This window comes from Schistocerca piceifrons, chromosome 4 (assembly GCF_021461385.2).
Source record: "Schistocerca piceifrons isolate TAMUIC-IGC-003096 chromosome 4, iqSchPice1.1, whole genome shotgun sequence".
In the NCBI taxonomy this organism is placed as follows: Eukaryota; Metazoa; Arthropoda; class Insecta; order Orthoptera; family Acrididae; genus Schistocerca; species Schistocerca piceifrons.
The window spans coordinates 681422980-681435719 of record NC_060141.1 but is presented as its reverse complement, the minus strand read 5'-3'; the positions used below and the strand labels follow the sequence as shown (position 1 = coordinate 681435719).

General features: G+C 44.7%; 1 protein-coding gene across 1 annotated transcript in view; it reads right to left on the bottom strand.

Moving 5' to 3' along the window:
• Positions 1 to 480: 480 nt before the first annotated feature.
• Positions 481 to 12740, bottom strand: part of LOC124795146 (trithorax group protein osa-like) — a 94683-nt gene continuing 82423 nt past the window's right edge. Inside the window, exon 2 of the mRNA XM_047259026.1 lies at positions 481 to 4648. Coding sequence (XP_047114982.1) covers positions 1379 to 4648 — 3270 coding nt within the window. The 3' untranslated portion in view covers positions 481 to 1378. The remainder of the gene's footprint in view (positions 4649 to 12740) is intronic.

Below are 12740 nucleotides of genomic sequence, written 5' to 3'. Positions count from 1 at the left end.
GCCTGCTGATGGAGGCTCAAAAATCTTAAATGCATAGTGGAAGTAAAATAGAACGTTGCTGGTGACAATAAATTAACTGATACTTCGAGATGTGAAACATATGTCAGACGTATGTCAATATTAACAAAACATTAAAGTCAACGTGACGTTTGAGTTGATTCTTTTGAGAAGAAAACCACTTTTTCGTTTCACATCAATGACACCAACAGCCTAAGAAGTTTCTGTGTTTGTAAGTACAAAGCCATTCATTGTTCCTTTTACAGGAAGTTTTAGGAAAATCTCAAGTATTTCAAATGGTCGAAAGAATATATCGGTGGGTAACGCTGTAAAGATTTATGTGCAAGTCCTGCATAGCTCTCTGTCTTTGATGCTTTACAGGATCAGTAACGATTATTTGCACAAAAAGTGAAATATTTGCATATCATAGTTTTGAATTAGATAATGATGTAATAAAAAGCGTTAAAGCTCGATTAAATAAAATTAAAACGTATAAAAAGATGTATTTACACAATCATTCGTTTGTTGTACAATATAATACAATACAGTATAAAAATGCACATTAACAATATAGTAGAATGAGGTTGAGCAGTCGCTGAAGTGTATATTGGCACAAAATTGTCTTTCACGTTCTTACCTAAAGCAGTAATTTCTCTAACTACATTGATCGTGTTGTCAGATCAAACAGGAAACATAATGCAGCACTCATCGCACAAACACACGTTGTGCCTTATGAAGAAACGGAACAGACACGTTCTAGGGACACACGTACAGTTTTCCCACTAGTAGGAATCCGTTAGGTAGTTTATAGTAAAGAAGGTAAATAAATCGTGAAAAACTTGAACACTTCCTGTGTTACGTGGCAGCACCAGTAAAGTATTTTAGAATCCGACCGACATCGTCTCCAAGTTTATAACCCAGCGCACTGTCTCTATCGTCTTTTCACATAAAAAAGTCGTGCAGTTCTCTGCAGCGAAGTATTTAGCAGTGATTCATGGAAAGAAAAACTGGGGCTGTGTTGAAGGATTCATTTCAAGTAAAAAAAAAAAAACCGCTGCTGTCCTCTCATGACCACAGCGCCACAAATGGGACTCAAGGAAAGAAAGTCGTGACATTCACACTGTTTTAAAACGAACAAGCGCACTCTCCGACCGCAACTTTAATGTCGCAAGTACAAAATCAATAAATTATGCTTACCGTACTAAATAACAACTCAGGCGCTACATTCGCATTGCTACAGCTGAAATTCTGTGGAATAAATACATTATGCGGATGACTTTTGAACGGCATAGACGAATTAACGCCCATTGTCCACAGAAATTTTGTCGAAGGGCAATAACAGCGTCAGCTTCAATGGTTCTGCATGCCTCGTGTCGCAGAGTTATTCTTTCTTCTCTACCGGTGAAGAATTTGTCCGAGACTCCTGCGATGACTGAGCACTTCTGGTGTCTGCACGCGACGTATCTTCCTGGGAACCAGACGTGTCGCCATATTTGTAATTGGCGTGAGGACCACTGAATGATACGTACGTCCCTACATCGTCCGGCAGTTTCACATCGTGTTCAGGTAGCTGCGTTGATGTGTTGTTGCTCCGCTCTGGTGTTACATCGTTCAGAGCTTTCCCAGTTCGATTGAAAAACAACGCTATGCCGTGCTCAGCCACAGAGAATGGGAATGCTGACTGAATGTTACTAGGAGCAGGTGATCTCGCAGAAGACGCCGTGGAGTTCGTTGTTGCCGTAGAATTTCTCGTGTGTTTAGTGTAGTTCCCGTCCTTGGTGGATGGAGATGCGGTGGGCACGGAATTTGACTCGGGTCTCGCTGATACGTCTACCCTGGCTGACGATTCCTGCTGCAGATCAGACCCATAGGAGGATGACGGCTGCTGTTGCTCGATGGCGTTCAGGATATCCTGTAGTAGGCCGTTTGAGAGTACCGCCGCGTGGGGTATGTTTGCGTTGGAGCCGTCTTCACCCACGCCAGGGGCTGCTTGAATATGCAGTTTGTAGCTTCCGTGTGCACCCTGAACTGTGAAATCTTGCGAGTTGCTGGCTGATGTCCCTAATGCAGTAAGTGCTTGGGCTTCTGGTAAAGACAGGGCGCCACCATTGTCGCCTCCAGTGGCTGACACTGGCAGTGTCTCGGCAGACACATCATTTCCTCCAGAAGACTGGGCTGACAGGATTCCAGAAACACCCCTAGGATCCGGACTGCCGTAACTAACAGACACTACTTGTGCTGAAGGAGCACCATACAATGTGGATGGCGCGGAGGGACCTGAAGAGGAAACATAGCTTTGGCTAAATTGAGATAGTGGGGGCCCATAATTGGAAGATGGAGCTGAGGGGGCACCGTAATTTGAAGATATAGTCGGTGGCGGCGGACCATATTCACCACTGGGCACGGTACCATGAATTATCTCGCCTTGTCCAGATGAATCACCTGCCACTGATGTACCAAACCCACTCGAAGGGATGAAGCCTGTGTCAGTGCAGCTGTGGCCACCACCATTAGGAGCACCATAGACGTTAGACACTGTGTGACTCAAAGCTCCCGAATTGTCGAGATTACCAGCAGAAAATGAGACACTGCCACCTCCAAAGTTGGGGACCCCATATACTGTTGATGGAGGATACAAAGGCTGTGGAGGTGGTACCCCATAACCAGCAGTGAGAGAGGAGCTCCCAAAGCCAAAATCTCCGGAAGTAATGCTGGAATAGCTCGTGGCTGCCAGTGGAGGCCGGTAAACATTGGGAGGTGGAACAAGGAAAGTGTTCGAAGAAGCTGAGTCATCTGGTGGAGGAGGAGGTCGAAACGGTGCCGGTTCTGGAGAGCCATAAACGACTGGTGGTCTTGAAGGATCGTTCTGATTGGTCTCTGCAGGATCTGGGATAGGTGGTGGCAAGTATGTTGGTCCTTTATTGCCATGTACATCAGTGCCGAATGTTTCCTTCAGTCTCACTGTCTCCGCAATTGAAGAAAGCAGTCCAGGGGGTACAGGTTCTCTAAATTTAACAGGTTCCTTTGGAGTGACTTTCTTCCCTGGCGGTTTCAGCTCAATGCTCTGACTCTTGGTGATTGTAACAGAAACAGCAGGTGATGGAGAGTGTATTTCGTCATGTCCATTAATCAGTGGCACACCAAGTTGAGCAGTGTCAGGCTGTAAAGTATGTGTTGCCCCTGCATCACTATGTCCTGATTCAATTGTAGCACCCACTGCATCACTGATGCCTTGATCTATATTTAGAGCTGGAGCAGTCAAACCGGCAGGAGGTAGTGGTGCTCCATATTCGTTACTAGGAGCTGTAGGTATAGGACCTGCCTGCACAATGTCATTACCGTTTGGCAGTGATGGCAACTGAACATCTCCACCACTTGGTGGTGGGCCATAGTCAGGGCTGGGCAGTGATGGAGGTGGTGGTGGAGGAGGAGAGCCACCATACCCACCATCAGTAGAAGATGTTATAACAGTGACTGTAGCTGGTGGCAGTGGAGTTCCATAGTCACTACTTGGTGGTGCTTGTGGTGGTGGAGTGCCAAGATTGAGACTAGGAACACCGTATGTGGTACTTAAAGAGCTGCCAAAGGACCCACCACCAAATAAACCTCCACCCGAACCAGTACCTCCCCCACTCGGAGGAATTCCATACAGCTCTGCGAGGAGAAGACTGGCACCATTTCCTGATACTCCCGAGTTTCCGCTGAAGCTAAAGCCAGTTCCGCTTGACAGCGGAGTTCCATAGGCTACACTGGGTGTAGGTGGCGGCGGCGGAGAAATTCCACCTGTTGGTGGACCATAAGTGTCACTCGGTTTGTGTGAAACGCCCAGCATTGGCTGCCAGCCATCGTACTTGATCACTGGTGGTGTAGGAGGTGCCCCACCGCCTCCAGAATGATGGAATGGAGCTCCGTATGTGCTGCTAGGTGCTGGAGGGGGAGATATAGAAATTTGTGGAACACCATAGGTTGGTGTAGGGACTCCATAGACCGGCTTAGGAGGGGAGCTAGACAAGAAACTTGGTGGTTTCGATGGAGTCCCGTAGGTGAGCTTTAGTGGTCCAAGGGGTGGAGCAGGTGGCCTCAGACCGAATGGTGGTGGTCCATACTGTTTGGTTGGTGGTGGAGGCCCATATACTGGTCTAGGTGACTTCGGTGGCCCATACACTGGCCTAGGACGTGGCGGGTGTGGTGGACCGTAATGTGGTCGCGGAAAGAATTGTTTGTGGTGGTGACCTCTAGGTGGGCCGCCTTGTGGTAGCTTAAAAGGTGGTGGTCCGTAAGAGCCCGACGGTGGCGGTGGTGGTGGCGGCTCCGGTGGAGGTGGCGCATATATGATCGCTGGCTGCTGTTGCTGTCCTGGGGGCGGAGGACCATACACTGGACGAGGCAGAGGAGGCCCAGACGGGGGCGGCGGACCGTAGGAGTTGCTGAGCTGCGGGCCAGAGCCGCAGCAGCTGCCAGACAGCCCCAGCGTCAGCTCGCGTCGGTCCGCACCATTTGAGGGTGTCTGCGTTCCGGCAGCACCGGATCTGTCTTCAGCGACTGGGGCAGCTGGAGCAGTGGTCGTTGCTGTGTCAGACTGCGTCGCTCCTGGAGCTGTCGACACCACACACTGGCTTCCTGCCACTAAAGTCGCCAAGAGCACGGCCACCTGGAAAAGAAGTAGACACCCATGAGAAACAATGTGTGTACCAGTGGGTTGGCATATGCAGCCAGTGTCTTTTGATGTTCGACAGCATCCTCATGTTGCTGTATAAGTCAACGTTTCAGCTACTGTTGTAACACTATGAGTATGCGCTCTAATACCCAGAAAAGCTTTACTGAAGAAACAGATTTCTGCATATATATATGTCTTATACAGTACATTGACTGATAACCTTTTTGTATATGTACCCCACTGCTGGTAGAGCGGTAGCTGTAATAATTAATATTATAACGATTATAAAGGATACTCTCCTAACAATCGCCAGACGCATTTTTTCTGGTGTTTCATCAGGTATCTGCAGTTTCATTTATGCGATGTGTAAACTGCGTCGGCCCGAAGAAATGCTGTCACACCTTTAATTCGGCTCCCAGTGTCAACAGAAAGTGTCGGTGTGTTCCCCATTAGAAACAAAACTATTTTTAAATGGAATATTACATGTCCATTCGGTAGAGCGGTCTCACATTAATCTACTGCGATATTGGTTTTGTCGATACGTATAACAGATACGAGACGAATAATCAGTCCACCAGCAGCGAATGAGTAGCGCTAGTGCATAGTGATAGCAGTCAGGCCAAGGTGACATGCGAGTCGCTGTCCATGTTAAGGCATATTGATAAAACGAATAGCACCGCTGACTAATGTGGGACTGATATATGGAATTTACACGTAAAATTAAGCTTTTTGTTTGTACTGGAACGCAATCTGATGCTTTCCATTGGGAGTGGGTGTCGCAGGAAATAGAGGATGAGGAGTGTTTGTTTGGGCTGAGACCAGCTACCAATAGGATATACTATGTTTCAAATATCTGCTGAAACACTAGAGAAAATGTGTCTGACGTCTCTCACGAGTACGCGTTATATGAAGCGCCACATATCGTGTTTGTGAAGTACATTTATGAAGTATAATGATGATGGTGGTGCTGACCTGCTATTGTAAAAGGTGCACCCACGGATAGGGTCATATTATCTAAACCATATCTACATCTACATGACTACTCGGCAATTTATATTTAAGTCCATAGCAGAAGGGTCATAGAACCAGCTTCACACTGTTTCTTTGCCGTTCCACTCTCCAACAGTGAAGGAAAAAACGAACACTCAAATCTCTGCGTCTGAGCTCTGATTTCTGTTATTTTATTACAATAATCATTTCTCGCTTTGTGGGTGGGTGTCAACAAAGTATTTTCACATTCGGAGGAGAACGCTTGAGACTGAAATATGTTGCAATGTGATTGTACTTGAACCACTCGAATAAATAGAAATTTTTCTTTCAAACACATGAACTGGCTCAAATTCACAAAATCGTTGACTCACTCTCTCTCCCTCACTCAATCACAGACTAACAGTCGCTTTAACTCCCACAACTTCTCTCTTACTCTTCCTCACTCTCATTTACACGATCTTCTTCTGCCTATGTTTCACACACACACACACACACACACACACACACACACACACACACACACCTTAGAGATATTTTAAATGCAATATCGATACAAATATAAATGGGATTTAGAAATAAAATGAAATGATATTAATCTGCAACATGCCTCAGGAGACCAAGCTTCCATATACACCAAAATATTAAAATACCCTTGTCAACGAGAGAGATTTTGTCGGTGCAGTTCGGGCTCAACCTGTGCATACAGATCCTTGAGTTATTCGCGAAGGATTTAGGACATTGTGAGAATCGTTAATTTTCAATAAATGCAGCAGCGTCTCTTTCTAACAACGGAGATTTGTTAATTACCTACAGCCTCAAATTTCTTGGAATAATTTTACTATACGATGCTGGAATGCTTAACGAAATAGACCCAACCGTTTAGGAGAAAAAAGTTGACGTTCAATTAGTCAAACAGATCTTGGGTTTTACACATGCTGTAGGTACACAAATGATTATATTCTATCATTTTTACGACTTTCGTTCATTTGTTGTCTACATTGCTGCGATATTGAAAAGGTACTCCGGATCAGTATAACCATGTGATACAGTTTTGTGGCTCTCCTAGCAATGTATTTAGTTTGAAAGAGTGAAAATCTGCGTGCTCGTTGTATAATTAACAGAATGCATCGACGGATATTCAGCCAGTGAGTAAGATAGGGTAGTCGTAAACCAGTGGACTCGTACTGGGGTCCTGTCCTGATTTAAGTTTCACCAAATCGCTTAACGTGAAGTCTACATCTACATCTACATCTATACTCCGCGAGCCACCTTACGGTGTGTGGCGGAGGGTACTTATTGTACCACTATCTGATCCCCCCTTCCCTGTTCCATTCACGAATTGTGCGTGGGAAGAACGACTGCTTGTAAGTCTCCGTATTTGCTCTAATTTCTCGGATCTTTTCGTTGTGATCATTACGCGAGATATATGTGGGCGGTAGTAATATGTTGCCCATCTCTTCTCGGAATGTGCTCTCTCGTAATTTCGATAATAAACCTCTCCGTATTGCGTAACGCCTTTCTTGAAGTGTCCGCCACTGGAGCTTGTTCAGCATCTCCGTAACGCTCTCGCGCTGACTAAATGTCCCCATGACGAATCGCGCTGCTTTTCGCTGGATCATGTCTATCTCTTCTATTAATCCAACCTGGTAAGGGTCCCATACTGATGAGCAATACTCAAGAATCGGACGAACAAGCGTTTTGTAAGCTACTTCTTTCGTCGATGAGTCACATTTCCTTCTAAAGCCGATATTTTTCTGTTAACTTGCCGAGCTCATTCTCCAATAACCTCTTTGTCAACAGGACATTAAACCGAAAATCTACTTTACTCCTTTACTTATTCGAGAGAGCGTAAGGGCCTCGCGATGCGGCGCATGGATGTAGCGTCACGGCGGGGGTCCGGCTTCAGCAAGCAGTAAGCGATACACGGCGTAGCAACAAAGCGCGGCGAACGGTGCCGAGGCACGTCTGCCGCTTGTCGCCCTTCTGCGCATCTGGCTAGCCCTTCCAAAGCGGACGGTGCCTACGTCCATGGAAATAGGCTGTCACTGAGGTTACTCAGTAGGCAAATAAGAATGAGCCTTGTGTCGGCTCTCAACATATATTGCGCTGTAAAGATTGTTCTGAGTCCTTCCATTCCATCGTTAATTGATTCTTTCATATTTATCGTTCCGCTGCGTACGATTCCGTTGAGATTCCCCTCTGGCGGCGTGTCTGGTCTTATCGATCTTCGAGTCATTGCTTCCTGTTAGCCTTGTGTAAGGGAATAAGATCTTTGGGGGATGGCCGGTTGGTTGCCTAGCGGTGACGAGTCGGACGGTCGGTTTTTAAAATCGGGAATGAGAGAATGTCGTACAACGAGACCGCGGCGTGGCGTGTCGGTAGAAAGTTGGCTGTTGTTCCGAGAAGCCGAGTGGTCTATCCTGGCGGTGCGAGACGAGTGGGACGAGTTGACGGGACGAGGCTGTAAGCTCTTGCTGTGAGCACCCGGGGGCCACGGCTGTGGTTCCGAGTCACTACTTGGTGGGAGCGGCAACGGATGTCTTTAAATTTTCCGTCTGGAGGCGGGAATGATGGACTAGGAACTCGCCTAACCTGAGGAGTGGTATTTCGCCGCCGTCGGTGCAGAGAAGACGAGGGCTCCGGTGATAGAGCGCGTGGCTGCGTGACTGCCCAGTTAGGCACGCTGGCGACGTGTACACGGTCGGGTGTGAGGAACCTTTGCATCGGAGTTCACCTGCTGTTTCTCTGATAAACTGCAAGTTAAGTTGGTTAAAGGTTTAGATGTTAATTGAAGAATTTTGGTTTGTGCAACCAGCGTCTTTTCTGCCATGCGGCCTCCTGCGTTCGGATTTCCTGTCCCTATTGCCGTTGTAATTATAGACTGATCTTTTGGCTTCTTGTTAGTACTGCCTGGGAGGAAGTGTATTTTTGGGCAGGGATTATGGTTCCTGATTTGATTCCTCCTCCTACCCTGGCCTCGCGTGAGGTCGATGTGATTGCTGAATGTGAGGCGTTGTGGGTCTGTTAGTCTGCTTCTAGCCTGAGCACCCTTCGAGAGACAATTGTGGCCGCCCTTACACCCGGTCGGTTAATTATTTCTATCCCAGGACACTTTCGTGGCAGGACATGATATTAAAGTTGTTAGTTATTGTAAAATGGTAAACGGCTGTATTTTACTCTGTTTTTGGCCACTGTTTAAAAAGGTTAAGTTTGCCTTTCATTGGCGGGTTTTTAAAATTACGTGGCTTTAAAATTGATAGTTATTGTAAGAGATGAATGGCTGTATCTTTACTTTGATTGTTTTAATCTACTTGGCATCCTTTGATAGTTCTGCCTCCCTGTTGGAGAGCCCTTGTAATTTAATATCTTGTTATGCCAAAGTTTAAAAGAAGTTGGCTCCTTACATGTTCGATAGCGAAACTGTATGCAAATTGGTGTATTTTTTTGTTTCATTACTTAGAAAATTTTAATTTTGTTATTAACTGCTGTATCAAAATCTGTTTTAAGTAAAATGGCTTGGCTGTTAACGGTAAGGTAAAGCTTTTTAATTTCATTACTTGGAAAATTTTGATTTGTTATCAAATGTTTTATCAAAGTCGGTTTTAAGTAAAATGGCTTGGCCGTTAACTGTAAAGTAAATTGTTTTGAAAAGGCACTCATGCCTACTAGCTTTTTGGGATCTGTTCCTGGTTAAGTTATAAAGAAATGACTTTTAATGATTGAAGTAATCAATAAAGAAATTGTAAACTGGAACTCGACAGTAACCAACTAATTTTGGCCCAGTTTCCCAACTGGAGGTTTTCCTTGATTAATCGTAACACCCGTCTCAAAGAAACCAGCGTTTGGCAAACAGAACACGGCGATCAATGCTACAGATCTGTGCACAGGATTCTGTTGGAGCAACTCCAGTTGCAGTCGGTCTCACTAGTTTCGGTTGCATTCGAAAATGAGACACCTTGCTGACGGGATGCGGATCTTACCCAAATTATCTCCGTACATTCAAAGCATGAAGCAATGGCTGATGGGACTGTGGAGAAACGGGGGCACGTGAACAACGGTAGAATACCTCGATCACAGGCTCTCAGGTTATACAGGGACTGACAGTTTCTTGTTATACGAGACAAGAAGCATTTTCTCATATGCTGTTCTGAACAGACTGCCAAACGCTACCCAACAGAGCAACGAGGGTATCTGAAAGTTCGGAGAGGATGAGAACATTAACCTCGGTAACGTCTAACAGCATTGATTCACTGTGAGCCCTGCTGTAGTGGAGACTTTAGTATCCCAGCTTATCGACACTGCTGGAGCCGGCGCCTCGATGAAGATTCCTGCAAACACCGCTAGCTGCGCTTTGAATATCACCACGAATAGCATGACGTGACAAATAAAGAATCTACAGGTAGCCGACCAATGAAGACAGCCAGCACGGCGTTATAAGCGGCGGTAACCGGGGCACTTTCTTGTAGTTCCAGATTAGTTCCCTGTTCCTGGTTGGTGCCGAACATTCCGCCAAGTTGTTGATAGCTGGCTCTACCGGGAAACAGTCAATGAGAATACACGCTCGCGTGTGTCAGTCCTCTGCTTATAGCTATACACGGCTGCCACAAGTTGTCAACAGTGCAGCAGTTACATACAATTTTAAAACTGGGGCAGCCATGGCTACAATAGTTATGTGTAACTGATTGACAATTCATACATAAAGCAGGTGTTTAAATACGGGTCTTAAAACTATTAAAATATAAAACTGAACGATAAGTCCAATAGTCCGCTGTAGCTGTATTTATTTAAGTCTATTAGAGTCCCATACAAGCGATTTCGCAAATTTAAGTCGCATCTTCTCGTGTATATAAATGCTATGTCATATGGTATACGGTGTTGTTACGGACTGCCGCAGAGTAACAATTGGCGTGGCTAGGCAAAGTTCACAGTCCTGCTCAATTGATAAAAACCATCGTCAATGATGAATGTCCCGCTTATATTAAATCAGCAGCTTTCATCACTTTACCAGTTAAAATATGTTCCTGTCGGCCTGTGTCAAGCAACATACAACGCCTGTTGATTGCCTTAGGCTGAAAGAAACCGTCAGAAACATACAAAGTGATGACGATTCGTGGTGTTAATACAGACTGGACATTCGCAATTGATGATGATCTTTATCAATTGAGTAACGCTGAGAATTTTGTATAGCTACGCCAACTGTTACTATGCAGCATCTTGTAAAAGCTCTCTACGCCATATTATATAGCATTAATATACACAAGAAGACGCGACTTAAAAGCTGCGGAACCCCTTGTGTTGGTCTTTAATGGACTTACATAAACACAACTACAGTGGACTATTTGAATTGTCATTCAATTTTATACATTAATAGTTTTAAAAGCTGTATTTAAACACCGGTTGGAATGAATTGCCAATCAGTTAAGTGTAGCAGCTCTTCATCTACGATTTGATTAGATTTTATTTAATGTACACATGTGCCAACTAATCTTTTGCTTCCCGGTCCAGATTCCTAGGGCAACAGATCCTTTTCTCCACATTCCACCCTTTTATCTTTAGAAGAGAGGACACAATATTCGGCTCTTCGGAACAAAACGGTTTCCGACTCGCATCGTAGTAGAAACAGCGCAAGGAAAAATGACTGTCACCTTAGAAGAACATTATAAGTCAAAATAGAATGGTGTAAAAAAATTTCAGATGTTCAGAAAAGTAGAAATAAGTAATAGAGAAGTATGAGTAAGGTACAAAATGTAACAGAACCGGGAGAGGGCATTCACAATGAAATCGAAGAAGAAATGAGGAAACAAACGTTCAGGTGTTGAATTAAAATTCAGGGTGAGAGCGTATCAATGATAAGAGTCCCTGGCGATATTGGTATATTTAGGGAAAGTCAGGAAGATTAGCTGGACATGTCTATATCCTCGGAAAACAGTATGTGTACTGAAAGTAAAGATAACAGAATCAGTGAAAAATAGCAGGTATGAAATTGCCAATAAACTTAACATTAAAACTGGGGACCAAAGAATAAACGAAATGAAAGGATGCTATAACTTCAAAGCAAAAATAGCTCATGAGACGTTACTTGGAGGAAGCAAATTCATTTACGTCTATATTCCGCAAATCATCTGACGGTATGTGGTGGGGTAATCCTCTTATCACTATCTAATGCCCCATACTTCCGTTCTTCCGCGAATGGGGCATGGGAAGAATGATAGTCAGTATTACCTCTAATCTCTCTAATTTTCTCCTCGACAACGAACGTTTTGTGCGCAGTATTGTATAGAAGCAATTCATGAATTGTGGGAAAACCAGAACATAAGAGAATCTCAACATTCGAGAAGTGGTTCTACAGGTGAATGTTCAAAATTATGGGGACTGATGAGGTAAGAAATGAGGTTCTTCGCAGAATCGGCGAGGGAAGGAATATACGAGTACAGAAAGCACTAGCAAGAAGAAGCGAGAGGACGATACCATATCTGTTAAGACGTCTGGGCCGCGCGGGCTTAGCCGAGCGGTCTAGGGCGCTGCAGTCATGGACTGTGTGGCTGGTCCCGGCGGAGATTCGAGTCCTCCCTCGGGCATGAGTGTGTGTGTTTGTACTTAGGATAGTTTAGGTTAAGCAGTGTGTTAGCTTAGGGACTGATGACCTTAGCAGTTAAGTCCCATAAGATTTCACACACATTTGAACTAGACGTCTGGTAATAACTTTCATGATACTAGAGGGAGCTGTAGGGTATAAGCTTTAGGTGAAGACAAAAATTAGAATATATCCAACTGATAATTGAGGATGCTGGGTTTAAGTGCTGAAATGAAAAGGTTGGTAGAAGACTGAAGGCCAATGGCGAGTTGCATCAAACCAACCAGAACTGGAAATACTTCATAATTTTTTATGAATGCCGAATGTGATACTCCCCGGCGAGCGCCTTTAGCGTTCTGAGAGGCTCATGAATACTCTTTGAATATACTGTAGTAATGTTAATCTTATACGAATAACTAGTGTTGTCTTGCGGTGTAATCCTAAAGGAGGAACTCTTTATATGCAGCAGTTTATGAAAGGCAGCCATTTGACGAAATCTTAATTTGAGTAAATTTAAGTTCA